The sequence below is a fragment of the Puma concolor genome, chromosome D1 (assembly GCF_028749965.1).
Source record: "Puma concolor isolate L17-30 chromosome D1, mPumCon1.1.hap2, whole genome shotgun sequence".
Classification (NCBI taxonomy): domain Eukaryota; kingdom Metazoa; phylum Chordata; class Mammalia; order Carnivora; family Felidae; genus Puma; species Puma concolor.
The window spans coordinates 76,825,651-76,846,992 of NC_141676.1; the positions used below are offsets into that span (position 1 = coordinate 76,825,651).

Consider the following 21,342-nt stretch of genomic DNA (forward strand, 5'->3'; position numbering starts at 1 on the left):
AAATGAAATCATATGGAATTTTCATTTCTTTTGTTGATTGCACTCAGCGTAATACCCTCTAGGGCCATCCACGTTGTCACAAATGGCACAGTCTCACAAATCCTTTTTATAGGCTGAGTCATATTCCGTTGTATTCCTCTTCATTTGCTTCCATATCTTAACTATTGTGAATACACTGCAATAAATATAAGGATGCAGATATCTTTTTGAATTCGTTTGTATTTTCCTTGGGTATTACCTAGATGTGGAATTACTAGATCATATGGTTTGTCTATATTTAAGTTTTTGAGGGACTTCCTTACTGTTTTCCACAGAGGCTATGGAAATTTACATTCCCACCATCAGTGCAAGAGGGTTCCTTTTTCTCCACATCCTCACCAACATTGCTATCTTTTTTATCTTTTTGATTCTAGCCATTCTGACTATTGTAAGGTGTTATCTCATCGTGTGTTTTTTTTAATGTTTATTTTATTTTTGAGAGAGAGAGAGAGAGAGACAGTGTGCAAGTGGGGGAGGGGCAGAGAGAGGGAGGTACAGAATCCAAAGCAGGCAGGAGGCTCCAAGCTGTTAGCACAGAGCCCGACCTGGGGCTTGAACCCATGAACCATGAGATCATGACCTGAGCAGAAGTCTCAACTGACTGAGCCACCCAGGTGCCCCTCATTGTGGTTTTGATTTGCATTTCCCTGATGACTAGTGATTTTGAGCATTTTTTTTATGTGTCTGTAGGCCATCTGGATATATTTTTGGAAAAATGTGTACTCAAATCCTCTGCCCATTTTTAAATTTGGTTACTTGTTTTTTTGGTGTTGGGGTGTATAAGTTCTTTATATATTTGTAATATAACCCCTTATTCAAAAATCATTTGCAAGTGTCTTCTCCCATTTAGTGGGTTGCCTTTCCATTTTGTGACTGGTTTCATTCATTGTGTAAAAGCTTTTTATTTTGGTGTGATCTCAGTTGTTTATTTTTTTGCCTTTGTTCCCCTTGCCTGAGGAGACATATCTAGAAAAAACTTGCTAAGACTGATGTCAAAGAGTTTCCTACTGAGAGGGAGAGAGAGAGAGAGAGAGAGAGAGAGAGAGAGAGAGAGAGATTCCTACCCTGTTTTCTTCTAGGGGTTTTATGGTTTCAAGTCTCACATTTAGGTCTTGAATCCATTTCGGTTAATTTTTGGGTATGGTGTAAGAAAGTGGCCCAGTTTCATTCTTTGCATGTGGCGGTCCAGTTTTCCCAGCACCAGTTATTGAAGAGACTGTCTTTTCCCCATTGTATATTCTTGCCTCCTTTGATATAGATTAACTGACCATATAATCACGGATTTATGTCAAGTATCTCTATTCTGTTCTATTGATCTCTGTGTCTATTTGTGTGCCATTACCATATTATTTTTATTACTACAGGTTTGTAGCATATCATGAAATCTGGTATTGTTGATACCTACTGTTTTGTTCTTTTTCAACATTGCTTTGACAGTTTGCAGTCTTTCATGGTTACATACAAATTTTAGTGTTATTTATTCTAGTTCTGTAAAAAATGCTGTTGGTATTTTGATAGTGATTGCACTGAATCTGTAGATTGCTTTGGGTAATATGGACATTTTAACAATATTTGTTCCTCCAACCCACGAACACGGAATATCTTTCCCCTTGTTTGTGTCATATTCAGTTTCTTTTGTCAATGTTTTATAGTTTTCAGAGTACAGATCTTAACTTCCTTAGTTAGGTTTATTAAGTATTTTACTCTTTTTGGTGCAATTGCAAATGGAATTGTTTTCTCAATTTCTCTTTCTGCTACTTCATTATTAGTGTAGAAATGCAACAGATTTCTGTATGTTAATTTCATATGCTGCAATTTTGCTGAATTCATTTATCAGTTCTAATAGTTCTTTGGTGGAGTCTTTAAGGTTTCCTATATATAGATTACTCACCTTATTTCTATGGCTAGGATCTGGTACTATGTTGAATAGAAGTGGTTACAGTGGATATTTTTGTTTTGTTCCTGATCTTAAGTGAAAACTCTCCATTTTTCACTATTAGGGATAATGTTAGCTGTGGGTTTTTCATATATCACCTTTATTATGTTGAGATACGTAAAATCGCTTTGTTGAGAGTTTTTATCAAAAATGAACGTTGTATCTTATCAAATGCTTTTCTCCATCTGTTGAGATGATCATATGGTTTTTATCCCTTCTCTTGTAATATGATGTATCACATTGATTTCAAATATCGAATTACCCTTGTATCCCTGGAATAAATCCCGTTTGATTGTGGGGAATGATTTTAAGTGTACTGTTGAATTCTGTTTGCTAATATGTTGTTGAGGATTTTGGTATCTATGTTCATCATAGATATTGGCCTGTGGCTTTGGGACTTTGTTTTGTTTTGGTGTGGTTTGGTAGTGTCTTTGTGTGGTTTTGGTATCAGGGTGACATATTGACCTTGCCCACCTGCAAGCCCATGGCAGTCTCAGACGGGCCCCTCAATAGCCTAGGGACCAAACCCTGCCCTGTACGTCCACAGCAGGTCATTGCAGCTCACTGCACTGAAAGCAAACATGTCTCTGCCACAACAGTAGGAAGCACACAACTCACATACGAGACATCCCTGTATCACATGGTTCTGGTGATGGGAGGACAACGTGTTACAGGGCAGTACAGTACATCTTTTACAAAGGCCACCATTTTCAAGAGCAGGAGATGTGGTTGACCTCTCCATTACATAGAAACACAGAGAGTTAGACAACATGAAGGGACAGAGGAATAGGTCCCAAATGAAAGAATGAGACACAACCATAGCAAAAGAGCTAAATGAAATGGAGATAAACAACATGCTTAATAAAGAATTCAAACCAATGGTCATAAAGATACTGGGCTTAAGAGTGGATGAACTCAATGAACACTTCAACAAAGAGATAGAAAATACAAAAATGAACCAGTCAGACATGAAAAATTCAATGACTTGAATAAAAAGAAATACACTACAGAGAATCAACAGCAGATTACAAGATGCAGAAGAATGGATTAGTGATCTGGAAGACAGGGTAATGGAAAGCAATCAAGCGGAAAAATAAAATAAATAAAATAGAAAAATAAAAAATGAGGATAGGTTAAGGGACCTCGGCGACAACATCAAGCATAATACCATTCACATTTTAGGGATCCCAAAGAAGAAAAAGGGGAGGAGAAGACTTATTGGAAGAAATAATAGCTGAAAACTTCCCTAATCTGGGAAAGGAAACAGACATCCTGAACCAGGAAGCACAGAGGGCCTCTGATAAGATTAACCCAAGGAGGTCCACACCAAGACCTATAATAATTAAAATGGCAAAAAGTAATGATAGAGAGAGAATTTTATTTTATTTTTTTAAATTTTTTTTTTCAATGTTTACTTATTTTTGGGACAGAGAGAGACAGAGCATGAACAGGGGAGGGGCAGAGAGAGAGGGAGACACAGAATCGGAAACAGGCTCCAGGCTCCGAGCCATCAGCCCAGAGCCTGACGCGGGGCTCGAACTCACGGACCGCGAGATCGTGACCTGGCTGAAGTCGGACGCTTAACCGACTGCGCCACCCAGGCGCCCCAAGAGAGAGAATTTTAAAAGCAGCAAGAGAAAAGAAAACAGTTACATACCTGGGAAGCCCTATAAGGTTAAACAAATCTTTGAAATGTAGCCATACCAGTTTTTAACAGGAAGTTTATAGCAATACCTCAAGAAATAAAAAATATCTGAAATAATCTAGCCTTACACCTAAACGAGCTAGAAAAAGAAGAACAAACAAAGCCCAACACTAGTAGAATAAAGAAAATAATAAAGATCAAAGCAGAAGTAAGTGAGATAAACACACACACACACACACACACACACACACACACAAAACAATAGAAAAGATCAATGAAACCTGGAGCTAGTTCTTTGAAAAGATCAACAAGATTGATAAAACTTTAGCCAGACACATTAAGAAGAAAAAAAAGAGAGAGGACTCAAATAAAATCCGAAATGAAAAAGGGGAAATAACACCTAACACCACAGAAATACAAAGGATTATAGGGAGAATACCATAAAAAATTATATGCCAACAAATTGGACAACCTAGAAAAAATGGATAAATTCCTAGAAAGATAAAATCTTTCAAAACTGAATCAGGAAAAAATGGAAAAATTTAACAGACCAATTACTAGTAATGAAATTTAATTGGTAATCTAAAAACTCCCAAGTGACAAAAGTCCAGGACCAGATGGCTTCGCAGGTGAGTTAAATGATACATTTAAAGATTTAATATGTATTTTTCTTAAACTATTCCAAAAATAGAAGAGGAAGGAAAACTTCCAAATTCATTCTACAAGGCCAGCATTATCCATGTATCAGTATACTTTTGATATTAAAATGTTTTTTTACCAAGTTTATTAGTCTTAGCCAGCTTGACTCACATAAAATTTCCTTCCCAAGATTCCCTTTTACAAACCTTCTACAACTTCCTTTTTCAAATCCAAATTTTGTCCTTTGTTTTCTCTCTTCCTTATTTTGAAATAACCAGCCTTGCTTTAGGACAAAATTGGTTTCCTTTCCCTCAACGAAAATGCATCTCCATTTCTCATATCTTCTTTTACCAAAAGCACACAGCCTAGTTTCCTTGTGAACGGAGTTGTTGCCTTTATTGTTTCTAGCAGCTTACGTATATTGAATTTTTAAACATTAAACACCTTAATTTCTAGTGAAAATAAAAAAGTAAATAATTGTTAGCTTTTACGTTGGTATTTTGTGGTTCGGCAAATTTAAAATACATTTCATACGACACCCAGAGACCAATTTGACAATAAATTTCATATTAAAAAAATAATAAAATAAAGTACATTTCATAATTTGTAGCAATATATTCTTCCGCAGAGTAAATTTGTTAACATGGCATAAAACTTGTTTACTAATAGACCTCAATTTCTGGGCCAGTGTTTTGGTGATGGACCCCTCGGAGGGTATAATGAGGAAGGCCTAGGTATTGTTTTAGATACCTTTTGCATCTTTGTTTTTTCGTTGGCCTTTTGCAAGGAAAATTTTTTTAATGTTTTCTTTATTTTTGAGAGAGAGAGAGAGAGAGAGAGAGAGAGAATCCAAAGCAGGTTCCAGGCTCCGAGCTGTCAGCACAGAGCCCAGTGCAGGACTTGAGCTCACAAACCATGAGATCATGATCTGAGCTGAAGTCAGACACTTAAGAAATTGAGCCACCCAGGTGCCCCTTGCAAGGGAAATTTTAATGAAGCTGTTTTGGAATCTTAAAGCCTTTTGGAAGCTTTTACACACCAAATAAAATAAGTATCCCTTTCTGTTTGCTTGATTTGGAAACCCTTGTTTTTAAGTGCACTTCTTAAATAAATTATTTTGTCTCATTGGAATGTTCCCCATAATGGCCATTATAATTCTAGGTTGTCTTTAGTTAGATTTTGCCATTTTGTTAATATTTATAGTTTCTGGGAAATAGTTCTAAGACATAAAATAAGCAGGTGTACCAGAAGGTGGCATGCTCAACTCTTTGGAATTTGAGGACCCCATTTTTTTTAAGCTAAGCTTTTGGGTCTCTTGGAGCCAAACTAATACCTATGGGGGATGTGCCACTGGGTTGGGGATTATGTGGTGTTTTACAGAGTACCTCTGTGCACAGACGTTTTCTTAAGTTGGTGAGTGACCTAGTGTCAATCTAATCCATTGCATGACCAACTTATCCTACCACAGGAGTCTTAGAGTTAGGTAACAGATGTTGTAACAGCTTTTACGTGCTCAACCCATGCCCACCAATTTTGTAGCTTTTGGCTTCCAATTTTCCATTAGCAACAGACTTTACCTACGCAAAGCAAGTAAAACAAAATTGTATTTTGGACACTGTGCGGTTTTTAAGTTGGATCCAGTCTGATTCCAGCCAATAACCACCAGCAATTACAAATGTGGAATTTGGGGACTGAACCAAGGGCTGGAGATTCCAATCATATGGGGAACTGTAGAAAGCTAATTAGATTGGGAACTTGACACAAAGAGAGTGGAACTCAGAACCACGAAAAACTTTCCTACAGTCCTCAGAAATGGCAGTAAAGACAGAATTCAAAGGGTTTGCAGGTACCATGCCTGTGTTTCTCATTGTCCCTGATGCCATCAGGAATGTACTTTGGATTCCATCATGGCTACCAATGCTCTTAAAAAACAAAACTCAATTGACTACATTTTAGAGTTCCTATTAGCTTTATTCAGTGTCTCACGAATCAAGCAGCATCCCATCTGGCAGATAGAAGAGAGCGCCAAAGAGCTGCACAAAATAACTTTCATAGGCAGACGGGGGTGGGATAAAGAGGTTTCTAGTAAAGAGTGGATTGTTTGTGTCAAGGTCACCTTCATTTAGGGGGGATGGCAGAAGTCTATGAGGCAGATTACCTCACTAGTGATGACCATGTCATTCCAGATTAAGATTCCACTCCTGGGAGAGGCTGAAATTGTATGGGCTTAGCACAAGTGATTCCATTTGGAGCCTATTGTCTCTGTTAACAGTGGCTGTGACCGAAACAGTATGGCCAACAAAGTAAAAAGTATTTACCATCTGGTGCTTTACCAAAAAAGGTTTGCCAACCCTTATCTAAAATATAGGTTACACACACACACACACACACACACACACGAAATCCCAATGTTTCAGTTGCCAAATTTAGAACTTACAAGGTAGCTGGAAGCAAAAGAGAATATGTAAATAGATAACTATAAAATAAAAATATGTATTAATGGAGTTTATATCACGGATTTTGATGTGTGAAATCTACCATTTTTAAGGCATTACCATGTTATTATCTGGACTCAGGAAGGAAAGCACACTCCAAACATAATAACCAAAACTATAAACTATTTGAATAATAAATAAACTAAAGATTCAATATTGAATTCAAGTCAACTATGTATATATAAAACAACTAGTCTCGAACTTTAGGTCGCAAGTCAAAATCCTAACTAAAGGCGTATCTGACATATAATGAAGCATTGCCCATTATTTAAAAAAGGTGCAGGATTATCTAACCTTCCTCTAAAATATTAGATGGCTGCATTAGCATCCTTGAGTTGTACTGGACAGTGCAAGAGTTCAGGAGAGAAACACAAGACATTTGAAAAAATAAAGTTATATATTGGAATTATGGGAAACCCACATTTGTTTATTCCTTTGTGCATCCTGATAAATATTTATTGAGCACTCGTAATATGCAAATGGACCTACCAAGTTCTGTGAGGGATGCAAATATTCTTATCTTGAAGGAATTTATCATCTTTGGGGAAAATAATACATGTGCACACCCATAATTATAATACAACTCGGAATCTGGTGAGTTCAGTAGGAGTACAGAGCTATATAGGAGACATTGGAAAGGGAGTCTAAGAAGAGAGAACATTATGAGCAAAGTTGAAAATAGGAAAATAAAAGGTATGTTTGGAAAATGTTGAGCATCCTATTGGCTATCATATAAGGTAGGAAAGGAAAGCAGTTTGGGGATTATAAGATAGAAAAATCCATTCGTGGAGCACATGAGGGGCTTACAGCCCTGTCAAGGATTTGTATTTTATGCAGTAGGAATATCATGGGAAAATCACTGATGACTGGTAGATATGGGGGTGATGAGAGTAAGCTGATGGTGCTCAAAAAGATAGGCAGCAGGTGAGGTGAGCCAGAGACCACAGAGGAACTGATTTCTAATCCAGGGTGACGCATTAAGATCCTACACTAGATGGATGGCAGATGGAATGGAAAGAAAGTCACAGAAAGGAGAAGCATTGTGAAGGGAAAAGAAACATAAGATTTGACAGCAAGCGAGATGGGACAACGTGAGAAAGAAGTAAGAATTAAACACTGAAATGAAGTTTTCTGACTTAAATGACAGGAAATAGCATAGTGCTGTCAACAGAAATAGAGAGTTCCAGAGAAGGAAATGGTCTGAGGGAAATAATAAAATCCACTATAAAAATGCTCAGCAGATTGAATTGTTGCAGGAAGTACATCCAGATGGAATATCTAAATAGGAAGTTGGACATATGGGAGTTTTCGTTCAAAAGAAAGCTTAGGGGCTGAACAATTTGACGTGGAGGTCATCCATGGTCCCATATAATTTTCTAATTATCCTGTTCACTTTTACCCATAGAAAATGGAATATAAGCATCTGCATGTAGTCTCACTTGAAAAGCAAACAAGAAAATAAAAATAAGAATTAATTTATTCAACAAATATTTGAGTACCTTCTATGTTCTAGACACTGGACTATGCTCTGGAGACTCAGTGATGATGGAAGGACACAGCCTCAGCCCTCAAAGAGGTCACTCTGTAGTTCATCTTTAGGAACACTCAAGGCTTCTTAATACTTATTTTGTGGCCAATAGTCTTTTCACAATGACTCGTACAAGCATGCAATCTGTATTATTAAACTATGTAAAGGCTCTTCTAATTCAGTCTATTTTTCTTTCAGGATACGTATAGCGGTTTGATGGGTCCTCTGATTATTTGCAGAGAAGGGGTATTGAATGAAAAGGGAAGAAGAAGCGATGTTGATTATGAATTTGCTCTCCTGTTTTTGATATTTAATGAGAATGAATCCTGGTATCTGGATGACAATATTAAGAAGTATCTCAATAAAGATCCACGAGATTTTAAGCACACTGACGATTTTGAAGAGAGCAACAAAATGCATGGTACACCAGAGGTTTAAAAAGAAACCCTTGCTGAGATAAACTCATAGAAATTCCTATAACTGTAGGAAGTCCCCAGCCTCCTTCTCTGAACCTTTCCCATTCCCAGGGGCACCTAGACTGAGGAAAGTCCTCCAAAACTTTCCTTCAGAGGGAATGAACTAAGCCATTGGTTGATTGCCAGCAAGGTCCAGTGAGACTCTGGACCAGTTGTTTAGGGAGCTCTGTCTCTGAAGGCTGGACTCCCTAAACTATAAGCCTATAAAGTAATTCTTAAAAAATGAATCATCACTTATTGGTGTATTTCTATAAGAATACACAATGACATCTAGCTAATCAAATTTAAGGGTGTGGTTTAACTGTTGCTGAGACATGAAGCACCATGATCAAGTTTCTGTTTTAAAGTGTCTATGTTATTTATTTAATTCTATGTAATTTAAGGTGTTTTTTTTAATGTTTGTTTGTTTATTTATTTATTTATTTATTTAGAGAGAGGGAGGGAGAGGGAGAGGGAGAGGGAAGGAGACAGAACGCAAGTGGAGGAGGGGCAGAGAGAGAGGGAGACAATCTGAAGCAGGTTCCAGGCTCTGAGCTGTCAGCACAGAACTCACGAACTGCATGACCTGAGCTGAAGTCAGATGCTTAACCAACTGAGCCACCCAGGTGCCCCAGTAGTTTCGTTGTTTTTTTTGTTTGTTTTTTTGTTTTTTAAGAGAGTAATATGTTGACACATCCACACTCTCTGTCCAAGATCTACCTCTGACCAAACGTATACAAAAAGAGGGCTGGCCTGAGATCACAAAATCAGTTCATTGATAACATTGATTAGAATATAGTAGGCTGATTTCTGATTCGGCTACTCTTTCTCCTATAGTTTTGCTTCCCTTTCCCCAAAATTTCTTAGTATGCTCTCTATTTTTAATAAATGTAACTCATTTGGTTGTGCCATGGTGCACAGAATAAAAAGTTAGTAGAAAGAGTGAGAGTTTCCATCATGTCAATCCAGCTTGAGTTTGCTTTGGTCATTGTTAGGTCACGGGCTCAGCCCATGTGAAGCTTTCCTTCTTTTGGAAATTCAGGTATTCTTAGGAACTTGCCCTAAACTCGTTCTCAGAAAGTGAAGTATTAAAGAAATGGCTCTTAATTCATTCAATTTTGATTTATATAAACTTGATTCTCTGTGCTTTTAGTTCACTCATCTATAGACTGGTATAAGTAATGGCTGCCTCACAAATGAGCCTCTAACCCTCTCCATAAAGAGAATATGCCAAACAAACAAGCAACCAAACAGCACACGTTGCTACCCAAGACGTAGCTTTTAAAAATTAACTACTACTTCCCTTTTCTGTCTCTCTTCTATAAGGATTTCTTAGTAATCTGAGTTTTGGGTCTAGAATGGTGGGGACATGTTTATCAGGTAGATGAAAATATCGGTAACCTAAAGATCTTGAACCATTTCTAAAACCAGATTAAGTACTGACCGCTAATTGAAGGCTATTTTGTTTTTCACCTTCCTAGCTATCAATGGAAAGATTTTTGGGAATCTCCATGGTCTTATCATGAATGAAGATACAATGACAAACTGGTATCTGTTGGGACTAGGAAATGAAGTGGACATACATACCATCCATTATCATGCTGAGAGCTTTCTTTTCAAAGTGAGTATAAGGAATATGCTTTGGGGAAGACTTTTTGAACTAAAAGATTCAATTTTTCACTGTGAACAAAGAGAGTTATTTGGCACTAAGGCTTGTGAGGTTCATATTAGAGATTGGAACAGAATAATGTGAGCCCGTCATTGGGTGAGCTCGAGCCCCACATTGGGTGAGCTCAAGGTAAGCAGGAGTCCTGCTTTGGGTAAGCTTGAGCTTCACTTCCCTTTCTCTCTCTAGCCCCCCTCCCCGCAATTTCTCTCTCTCTGCCCCTCGTGGGAGTCTCTCTGTCTCTCTGCCCCTTGCTCACCTGTGCCCCCCCACTCTCTCTCAAAAATAAACAAACACACAAATAAATAAGTAAGTAAGTAAGTTATCCCAAGTGCTTAGTGAAATCTATAAGGAAATAGAATAGAAAAGAATCATCACATCTAATCTGTGGAAGTAACTGCATTGGTCCTTTTCTAGTTATACAGGAAGGAATAAATAGTATATTTAGTAAAACATCTATTTTTCCCCTCTGTATATTTATTTAACATAGTTTAAGATACCCAGTATTAGTCTACAGTGATTACAGTTTTACATCTTAACTGGCTATCCTGCTTTTCAGAATTTGGCCTTTTCAACTCACATGTTAAAAAATGTATGAAAATTTATAGAATTCAATAAAATTGTAAAAATTGTAAAAATTCAAAAAAATTGTAAAAATTTACAATAAAATTGTAAAAATTGTAAAAAAATGTAAAAATTATAGAATTCAATAAAATTGCAATTATTTTGTATTATGCCTGTAAACTTGTAAAATTCAGTGTAATTTACATTGAGTAAAAGTCCCTGTTTTGGAAAGCACATACAGTAGTGTCATCTTAAAATATAGGACGTCTCCATCACCCCCTAAAATGTTCGTGTTGCATTTTCTGGAGCCAGCTACTTCTGACTGATTTATTTCCATCTCTCTCGTTTTGCCTTCACGGAAATGTCACATAAATACCACCCATAGCACTTTGAATCTGGCCTGTCGCACTTGGCGTAGGCATTTGAACTGCATCCCTCTCGTGTGCATCAACACTGTGTTCTAGTTGATTGTCGAGTAGGAGTCCAGTGGATGAATACACTGCGGTTTGCTAATTCGTTTCCCTATTTAGGGACATTTGGGTCTTTTCTGCGTTGGGGTCATTACACGTAAAGTCATTATAAATATTTGTGTACGTATCTTCCTGTGAACCTTCTCATTTCCCTTGAGAAAATACCTTGGAGTTGGATTGCTAGACCACGTGATACGTGTACACTTAACTTGATGAGAAACTGCCAAAATACTTCCACAGAGGCAGTGCCACTTTGCATTCCCACCAGAAAAGTATGGGAGCATCACTCGTGCCATATCCATGTCTGCACTTGGTGTCTTCCATTTTTATTCATTTTTTCTTCACCATCCTATTAAGTAAATAGTGGTATCTCATTGTGTTTTATTTACATTTTCCTAATGGCTAATGATATTGAGCATCTTTTCATGGGCTTATTTACCATCTGCCATCCGTAAACCTTCTTTGGTGAAGTGTCCACATTTTATGCCCATTTTTTAAATTTCATTGTTTGTTTCCTTATTGTTGAGTTTGAGGGATTTATACATACACATACTTTACCCGCTATGCAATTGCAAATATTCGCTCCCAGTTGGTGGCTTATCTTTTCATTTCCTTAATGTTATCTTTCAAGGAACATAAATTATTATTTTTTAATGTTTATTTATTTTTGAGAGAGAGAGAAAGAGAGTGTAAGCAGAGGAGGGGCAGAGAGAGAGAGGGAGACAGAATTAGAAGTAGGCTCCCAGTTGTCAGCACAGAGCCCGATGCGGGGCTCGAACTCACAAACCAACAGATCATGACCTGAGCCCAAGTTGGACGCTTAACCGACTGAGCCACCCAGGTGCCCCAAAGAACATAAATTCTTAATTCTGATGAAGTACAATTTATTTTTTTTCTTTTATGCATCATGCTTTTGGTGTCATATCTGAGAAGTCTTTGCTTAACTCAAGGTTACGAGGATTTTCTTCTAGCAGTTTTATAGTTTTAGGCTTTATATTTAGACCTCTGATCCATTTTAACGTTCATATACGGTCAAGGTTTAATTTTTGTATATGGATATCCAGTCATTCCATCACCATTCATTGAAAAGGCCACTGTGTCAAACTCGTATCGATTGTATATATGTGGGTGTGTTCGGGGACTGTCCATTCTGTTACATTGATCTACGTCTCTGTCCTTTCTTGAATACCACCCTGTCTTCATTACGTTAGTATGATAGCCAGTCTTGAAATCAGGTGGTGATTATTTTAGCTATTCTAGATCTTTGCCTTCCCATATAAATTTTAGAAACGGCCTATTGATTCCTATTAAAAAATCCCACTGCAATTTTGATTGGAATTGCATTGAATCTGTACATTGGCTTGAGAATTGATATCTTAACAATATTGAGTCTTCCAATTCGTGAACGTGGCATACCTCTCCATTTGTTTAGATCTTCTTTGATTTCTTTCTTCAGTGTTTTGTAGTTTCAGCATACAGATCTTGCACATATTTTGTTGGATTATTGCCTGAGTAATATCATAGGTTTTGGTGATAGTATAAGTGGTAGTGTCTTTATTTCAATTTTTAATTGCTCATTGCCAATATACAGAAATATAATTGATTTTTGTATAATCGACTTTGTATCCTACAACTTTGCTAAATAGTTCTAGTAGCTTTTTTGTAGATTTGGGGGTGATGGTTTCCTGCATAAACAATCTTCTTTTCTGTGAATAGAGATGGTTTTATTTCTTTAGTTTCCATTTGTATACTTTTTATTTCTTTTCTTCCCTTATTGTACTGGCTAGGACCTCTAGGATAATGTTGCATATGATTAGTGATGGGGGGAAAGGATTCAGTCATTCATCATTAAATATAAAGTTATCTGTAGGGTTTTTTTTTTTTTTCCAATAGATCCTATTAACAAGTGGACGAAGTTTCCTTCTAATCTTAGTTTGCTGATGGTTTTTATCATGAACAGATGGCAAATTCTATCAAATGCTTTTTCTGCATCTATTGAGATGGTCACATTTTTCTTCTTTAGTCTGTGAATTATTTTCTTTAGTGCATTGGTGATTTACATAGATTGATTTTCAAGTTTTGAAACAGTTTTCAATCTCAGGATTGTCATAATGCATTATCCTTTTTATATATTGTTGGATTCAAGTTGCTAGTGTTTTTTTTTAAAGGATTTTACATTTATTTTCATGAAGAATATTGGCTGTAGCTTTCTCTTCTAGTAAAGTATTTGTATTATTTGGGTATCAGGGTAATGCTGGCCTCATAAAATTAGTTAGAAGTGATCTCTCCTCTTCTATTTTCTGGAAGAGTTTGTTTAGAATTGGTATTATTTCTGCTTTAAATGTTTGGCAGAATTTGCCAATGAAGCCATATGGACCTAGAATTTTAACTTGTTGGAAAGTCTTAATGTAATTTCAGTTTCTTTAACAGATAATCTGAATAGTGACGTGAGGCAGTTTTCATCTTAAGGAATTTGTTCATACCACCTAAGTTGTAGAATCACAGACAGTTATTCATAATATTCCTTTATTATCCTTTTTAATGTCCGTAAGGCCTTAGTGATGTCCCCCTCTTTCATTCCCAGTGTTTGTAATCTGTGGGCTTTTTTTTCTTGGTCTGTTTGTCTATGAGTTTGTATTCGTTTTTTATTCCTGTGTAACAAATTACTCCAAAACTTAGTGGCCTAAAACAGCAAACACTAACTCACAATTTTTCGGGTCGGAAATCTGGGAGGAGTTTAACTAGTTGGTTCTGATTCAGCAATTTCTCATGAGGCTGCAGTCAAGATGTCGGCTGGAGTTGCAGTCATCAGGTTTGACTGGGACTGGAGAACCCACTTCCAAATTCACTCACAGGGCTGTTGACTGGCGGTTTCAGTTCCTCACCACGTGGCTATGGCACAGGAGCTGACTTCCCCCAGGCTGAGTGATCCAAGAGAAGGGAGCAAGACAGAGGGTCTAAATCTTTTGGAAGTAGAATGCCATCACTTCTGGCGCACACAGCTGGTCTCACAGACCGACTCTCACACACGGTAGAAGGGGACTACAGAGGTTATGAATATCAGGAGGCAGGGATCATTGGGGGCCATTGTGGAGAATGGTTACCACAAGGTTTATCACTCTTACTGACCTGTTCCAAGAACCAGCTTTTGCTTTCTTTGATTTACCTCTATTATTTTTCAATTCTCAATTTTATTGCCCTCTGCTCTTATCTTTATTACCTTCTTTCCACAGATAGATAAATCTTACCGAGAAGATGTGTATGATCTCTTTCCTGGGACATTCCAAACCATTGAGCTGTTTGCAGATCACCCAGGGACATGGCTGTTACACTGTCATGTGTCTGACCACATCCACGCTGGCATGGAAACAACTTACACGGTCCTTCGGAACATAGGTACTGTTTTCTGTCAGTGATGATGGGTGATAGCACCGGGCTTCCTGTACGCCCTGAAAATAGGGGGCACTAGACCCCCCAAGAGCTCAGAGTCAAGTAAGAGAAACAGACATATAAATAGTAACTATAAGGAGTGCCTGGGTGGTTCAGTCGGTTGAGCATCTGACTTCAGCTCAGGTCATGATCTCACAGATGGTGAGTTCCAGCCCCACCTCGGGCTCTGCACCGACAGCTCAGAGCCTGAAGCCTGCTTCGGATTCTGTGTCTTCTCTCTCTCTGCCCCTCCCCCGTTTGCACTCGGTCTGTCTGTCTGTCTGTCTCTCATAAATAAATAAATGAATAAATAAATAAATAGTAACTATAATAGAATGCGATACATGCCAAAATAGAGTACGGAGGACAGGTTCAGTGGCAGCAGTAGGAGGTAATGGTTTATAGTTTGGGGGGGCATGAGCAAACATTCTAGAGACTATAATGCTTCAGCTGGGTCTTAATGGGTGGGCAGAAGCTTGAAAGGTAGATGGGGTAAGAACAGCATGTGCACTGGTGTGAAGTAGAAAAGGGAGAATTTCAGAAAGACTTGCGGATACAAATGGGATAAAATCCTCATTGGTACAATGAAATAACTCTTGAAATAACTCACGTCATGAAAAGAATCTGCTTCCGTTGTTTATAAAACAATCACCTTGTCTTCTTTGTGCAGACAACAGGATCCCTTACTCCACCAAGTCTCCGTCTGGAGCAGCGTCCACAGTGCCCCCCAACGGTAATGATACCCTCCCCGAATCCTGCATGTGAGTGGTCAGTGTTCATTCCCTGGGGAAAGGCAGAGGACTGACACCTCACCTCTTCTTGTTCACAGAAGAACCTGGCAAGGAGCAGCTCTATTTCTTTGGCAAGAATCTGGGTCCTAGGGGGGCCAAAGCAGCCTTGGTCATCCTCTTCGTCATCGGCCTCCTCCTCCTGGCCTCCACAGTGGTTCTCTCCCTCAGTCTGCACTCTGCAAGGAAGCGGGGTGTGTACCAGGAAGTCCAGTCCTGCGCACTCCCCACGGATGCTCTGTGACCCAGCTGGCCTTCCTCAGCAGGGAAACTGGACAAGATATCGTTCATCGAGAAAGGTTTACATTATTCCTGGATCAGGCTCTGATCGTCCGGAACACAAAGCAATTTGCTTTTACTTATTTATTTTTTAATGGGCTGTGAATAATCCTCAGGTATGAAAAACAGAAAGGAGAATATGTGTGACCGAGAAAACACACTCGGCCTGTTCTCTGAATGAATTTGCTGAAGTGGGGAAACCCTCTGAAAGGGATCTTTATTTTCCATTTCTCATAATTCTTAGATTAGACAGTGCTAACCATCCCAAGTTTCCAGAAGGACGACCTTGGGAAAAGAGTCATAAGTCCTCAGACATCTAACGGGAGTAGCACTGATTTTTCAACACTGTTATGTAAGATGCTTCTCTTAGTCGTTCCAGGGAAAATAACTTTCTGAGGAGTTCACGAAAATGTCTAACTCAGTATCTGCTGATAGAATTTGATCAGATGAAGTTTTGGGGAGGCTTTTTGCCGGCTCTCCTGGCCTTTTCCACTTGAATATAAACAGCCTGTGCAGTTTGCCACAGAAGGCAAAGGTATCAGCATTTAAAAAAATAATTGCTGCTGTTTTTATGCAAACCTATAGAGATACTTTAATGTTTACACCTCACTTACATGTTTTTACAATGTTTCCATTGCAACTTTTTTTTTTTTTTCCAAAAATCATCTGGAGAATTTGTACTTATAGTTGAGAATGTGGAGGGCTGGAAGCTGTAAAATCACAGGCTAGGTTCTCCTGTGATGAGACAGAGACTCCCTAAAAGGTGAGTGAGAGATTGTACGAGGGAGGGAAACTTTGCAGAAGGCAAGTCTTGACTTGAGCTCTGAGTCTGATTTTTCATTCACCTAGCAGGATCTTCCCATGTCTGCATCTTCTAGGAAATAAAAACAGCCTCATCATGTGAAAAACACCAGAAAGAATTCATCAGTGCAGCTGACTGGTTGCGAGAAGAGATCTTAAAACATTCTTGATTCCATGCCTCTTAAAGACATAGCCCTTTGTGGGAGGAGAAAACAAAAGGAAAAAAAAGAAAAGAAAAGGCTAGAAAAAGGGAATACCAGTGGGAAGTTTGTAATCAGTAAATCAGCTTTGAAGATGTGCATTACAGTTTTCAGAAAGGCTCAAATGTACAATTAAAATATCAGCAGCTAAAGTCAACCCATTACAAAGCAATCCATACTCTCTGTACGCATGCCTAAACATTAGGTTAAGATTGATAAAAGCAACTTTGCTTATGACTAGACTGAGACATTGCCCTTAGCTCGAGGTGCCCTGCGATGCCAATGTCAATGCCAGATGAGTGATATCAGTATATCTGCTTTAGCAGATCATTTGGATGTCCAGGTGAATGAGCAGGACCTAAAAAAAATACTCTGGTGGCGGGATATTTCATACTTTCTCATCTTCATCTTGGTGAGGGGAAACGGGTAATTTGATAGAAGCTATAGTCTTATATCAAACAGGAGGCGAATGCTAGTAGTTGTTTGCTCGAATGTCATATCGAACAGCGTACCCAAAGGATTTTGAATTCCAGCCTGCTAACCACTGATAATGTGATTTTGTAGTACGTGCTCTACAGTTTTCATCTGTGTATAGGCTGTATACTTTCATAATAATAATTATGATACATGCCTTATTTATAACTCATCTAGACAACAAATTAGTTATTTTTTCCTTTTCTCTTAGTCTATTTTTTTAAATGAAAATGAAACCACAGAGTAGTTTGATCATACATACCATTTCTCTTTTTAATAAAGTTTCCCAGATTATAAAACGGCTATTTGCATTTTTTTTTCACTAAGTACTACCAATCCCTGGACTTGGCATAGGAGATTGGTTAAAAGAGAACTATCTCTTAGATTTAGCAATTATCTTAGTTTTAGCAATTATCTTAGATTTAGCAATTATCTTAGTACATGCTAAAGGAAATGAAACAAAAATAACAATATATCTCCAGGAATAATAGGACTCCCCCCCCCCCCCCCAAACATTGTTACCTGAAATGTACCATACTTCTTTCTCTGCTGGGATCCTTTGAGAAAATCAGTTACATTTAGATACATCTCCTGTTACAATGCAGGACGTGTCCTTGCTCCTGGCAGGGCCCCTCTCTCACTTGGCTCTGGACCTCACCATTCTTACTTGCTCAAGGACTTCATTCCCTCATATTTTGTTTTCTCTCTGAGAGGAAGTCGTCAACGGTACCCACCACTGAAAGTAGAAAACAGAGGGCTGTTGTCCTCAATTTCATAACCTAGTTTCTCTGTTCCCTCCGTAGCAGAACTTGCTACCTGTAACCACCTCACCTCCCGCTTTCCTCAACTTATTCCAGGGGCTTCCAATCCAGTGTGCCTTGCTCCCACATCCCAATATGCTGTTGTCAAAGCAACAACCATGATGCCATTTCCAGTGGCTTCTTCCCCATCTTTATTGCCCTCCACCTCTCCGCAACAGTCAGTCGACAGCTCCTTCCTTCTTAACACCCTCTGGTCCCTTGGCTCTTCAACATGAACCCCCACCAGCCTTCCTTCTTCAGTTGTTCTTCCTTCTCAGGCTCTTGCTAGTTCCTTCTCTCCCTTATAACTTAAGTGTTAGCATGCCTCGGGGCTGGACACTGGACCCTCTTCTCTCTTTCGCCCTCTAGGGTAGGCTGAATAATGTCCTCAAAGATTTTGTGTCCTAATCCCTGAACCTGAGTTGCCTTGTATGGCAAAAAGGACTTTGCAGGTATGAATAAGTTAAGGATTCTGAGACAGACTACCTAGATTGGCCATAAATAAAGTCACAGTGTCCTTCTAAAAGGGAAGCAGAGGGAGATTTGACTATAGAAGAAGGCAATGTGACAACTGGAGCAGGACACTATGCTGCTGGCATTGGAGACAGAGGAAGGGGCCACAAACCAACGAATGCTGCTCTAAAACCGGGGAAAGGCAAGGGAACACATTCTCCCCCAGAGCCTCCAGAGGGATCTTGGCCCTGCTGGCACCTTTTGTTCCAGTGAGCATGATTCTGGATTTAGAGCTCCAGAACTCTTAGAGACTAAATGTGAGCCATCAAGTTTGTGGCAATTTGTTATAGCCTTCTCCATACCTTATTTTATGTATCTTCATGAATCTGAGAACCATCTTTATGCTAGAAAATTAAAAATGTGTTTGGGCTGCAGGCCACAAATCCTGCTCAAGCAGGATCACTGCGGCAGTCTCCTAACCAGCCTCTCCACTGTCACTCTTGTCCCTTCCAACCGCTCCAACAGCTGCAGTGGTGTTCTTCCAGATCTGATCATGTCACTTCCCTGGGGAATACCCTTTGGTGTCTTTCCATTTCACTTTTAATTATATCCAAACTCCTTACCTTGGTCTAAGGCCCAGCCTGATTCGGCCCGTGCCCACCTCTCCAACTTCATCTCCAACTCTTCCCTGATCTTTTATCAGGTCTTGTGCCCTGCTAGTTCTTTCCTGCCTCAGGACCTTTGCACAGGTTGCTTTCTATGCCTGGAATACTGTTCCATTCCCCTCCCTCTCTTTCCTAGCTCATCTGTGAGCTCCCCTGACTGCCCTCTCTAAAACAGATCTCTCCCCTTGTTATTTCCTATCTCCACTGTTTTCCACTGGAGCAGGGCTGGGGGCAGGGCAGGCGGGGAAGAAGATGCGTCATTCAACCCCAAAATGTACCTTACACTTAGAAACAAAGCAATGTCATCAAGACTAAGGAGCGTCTAAGAAACCGTCATAGCTAAGAGGAGCTAAGGAGACAAAGAAACATAATGTGGTATCCTAGATGGGATCCTACAACAGAAAAAGGATCCTAGGTGAACATTAAGGAGATACGAATAAACTAGATTTTCACTAATATTAACACATCATACTAATATGTTCACGGGAGGGGGAAGTGGATGCAGGAAGGAGTGGGAGTAGATGGGAACTCCCTGTACCATCTGTTCGATTTTTCTGTAAATCTAACGCTATTCTACAAATTAAAGTCTATTTTTTTTTTCAACGTTTTTGTTTTTTTTTTTTTTTTATTTTTGGGACAGAGAGAGACAGAACATGAACGGGGGAGGGGCAGAGAGAGAGGGAGACACAGAATCGGAAACAGGCTCCAGGCTCTGAGCCATCAGCCCAGAGCCCGATGCGGGGCTCGAACTCACGGACCGCGAGATCGTGACCTGGCTGAAGTCGGACGCTTAACCGACTGCGCCACCCAGGCGCCCCTAAAGTCTATTTTTTTATTGAAAAGCAGCGTTACACACACTCCGTGACACCTTAAACAGTAAATTGATAAATGCTTAAACGAATACTGTTAAATTGTCATTGTGATTATCACTAGAAAGGAAAAATAGGGGTGCCTCGGTAGCTCAGTCGGTTAAGCGTCCGACTTCGGCTCAGGTCATGATCTCGTGGTTCGTGAGTTTGAGCTCTGCCTTGGGCTGTGTGCTGACTGCTCGGAGCCTGGAGCCTGCTTCGGATTCTGCGTCTCCCTCTCTCTCTCTGCCCCTCCCTTGCTCGTGCTCTTTCTCTCAAAAATAAATAAAACATTTAAAACAAAGAAGGAAAAACAGAGGGCACAAATAACAGAATATTCCCATAGCATCCACCAATCGCCAGGCACTGTTCTTGGCACTTTACATGTGTTAACGCATTTGATTCTTAGCACAATCCAAAGAGGCGTAACACTTTACAGATGAGAAAACGGAGGCACAGGAGGATGGACTAACTTTCCAAGGCCCACAGCTAGCTACCATTAGTGCCAGCATAACAAGAATATACAACAAAGGGCCTAATTCAGTTAATTTACTTAGGGAAGACTTTCCTAAGGCAATGACATCCAGCTGAGGTGAGGAGGGTGCGTAAGGCCAAGCAAAGAGGCTACAATGGCAGTGTCTGGGGCAGGGAAAGGCTTGGAGGAGGCCAGGGGCTTGGCCAACTTGGAAAACTTTAGGGGAAAGTGTGAAGTTTGGTGAGGCAGGCAATGGCCATGCTAAGAAACAGGGATTTTATCCTAAACCCATTGTACACTTTAAGCAGGGGGGTGGGGGGACGTGGTCAGATTGGGTCTTTTAAAAGTTCCCTCTGGGGGCGCCTGGGTGGCGCAGTCGGTTAAGCGTCCGACTTCAGCCAGGTCACGATCTCGCGGTCCGTGAGTTCGAGCCCCGCGTCAGGCTCTGGGCTGATGGCTCAGAGCCTGGAGCCTGTTTCCGATTCTGTGTCTCCCTCTCTCTCTGCCCCTCCCCCGTTCATGCTCTGTCTCTCTCTGTCCCAAAAATAAATAAACATTGAAAAAAAAAATTAAAAAAAAAAAAGTTCCCTCTGGCAGCTGTGGGAGCAAAGTGGCTCCCACACCTAGCGGATATACTCCTGTATGTGGTAAGGAGATAGGATGGTGGCCTGGATTCCAGTGTTGGAAATGCAG

General features: G+C 39.6%; 1 protein-coding gene across 1 annotated transcript in view; it reads left to right on the forward strand.

Moving 5' to 3' along the window:
* The window catches only part of HEPHL1 (hephaestin like 1), an 83,949-nt gene extending 66,242 nt beyond the window's left edge, over window positions 1–17,707 (forward strand). The window contains exons 16-20 of the mRNA XM_025928538.2: window positions 8,481–8,703; window positions 10,219–10,358; window positions 14,671–14,833; window positions 15,537–15,599; window positions 15,696–17,707. Of these exons, the coding sequence (XP_025784323.1) occupies window positions 8,481–8,703; window positions 10,219–10,358; window positions 14,671–14,833; window positions 15,537–15,599; window positions 15,696–15,898 (792 nt within the window). The 3' untranslated portion in view covers window positions 15,899–17,707. The remainder of the gene's footprint in view (window positions 1–8,480; window positions 8,704–10,218; window positions 10,359–14,670; window positions 14,834–15,536; window positions 15,600–15,695) is intronic.
* The last annotated feature ends 3,635 nt before the right edge of the window (window positions 17,708–21,342 follow it).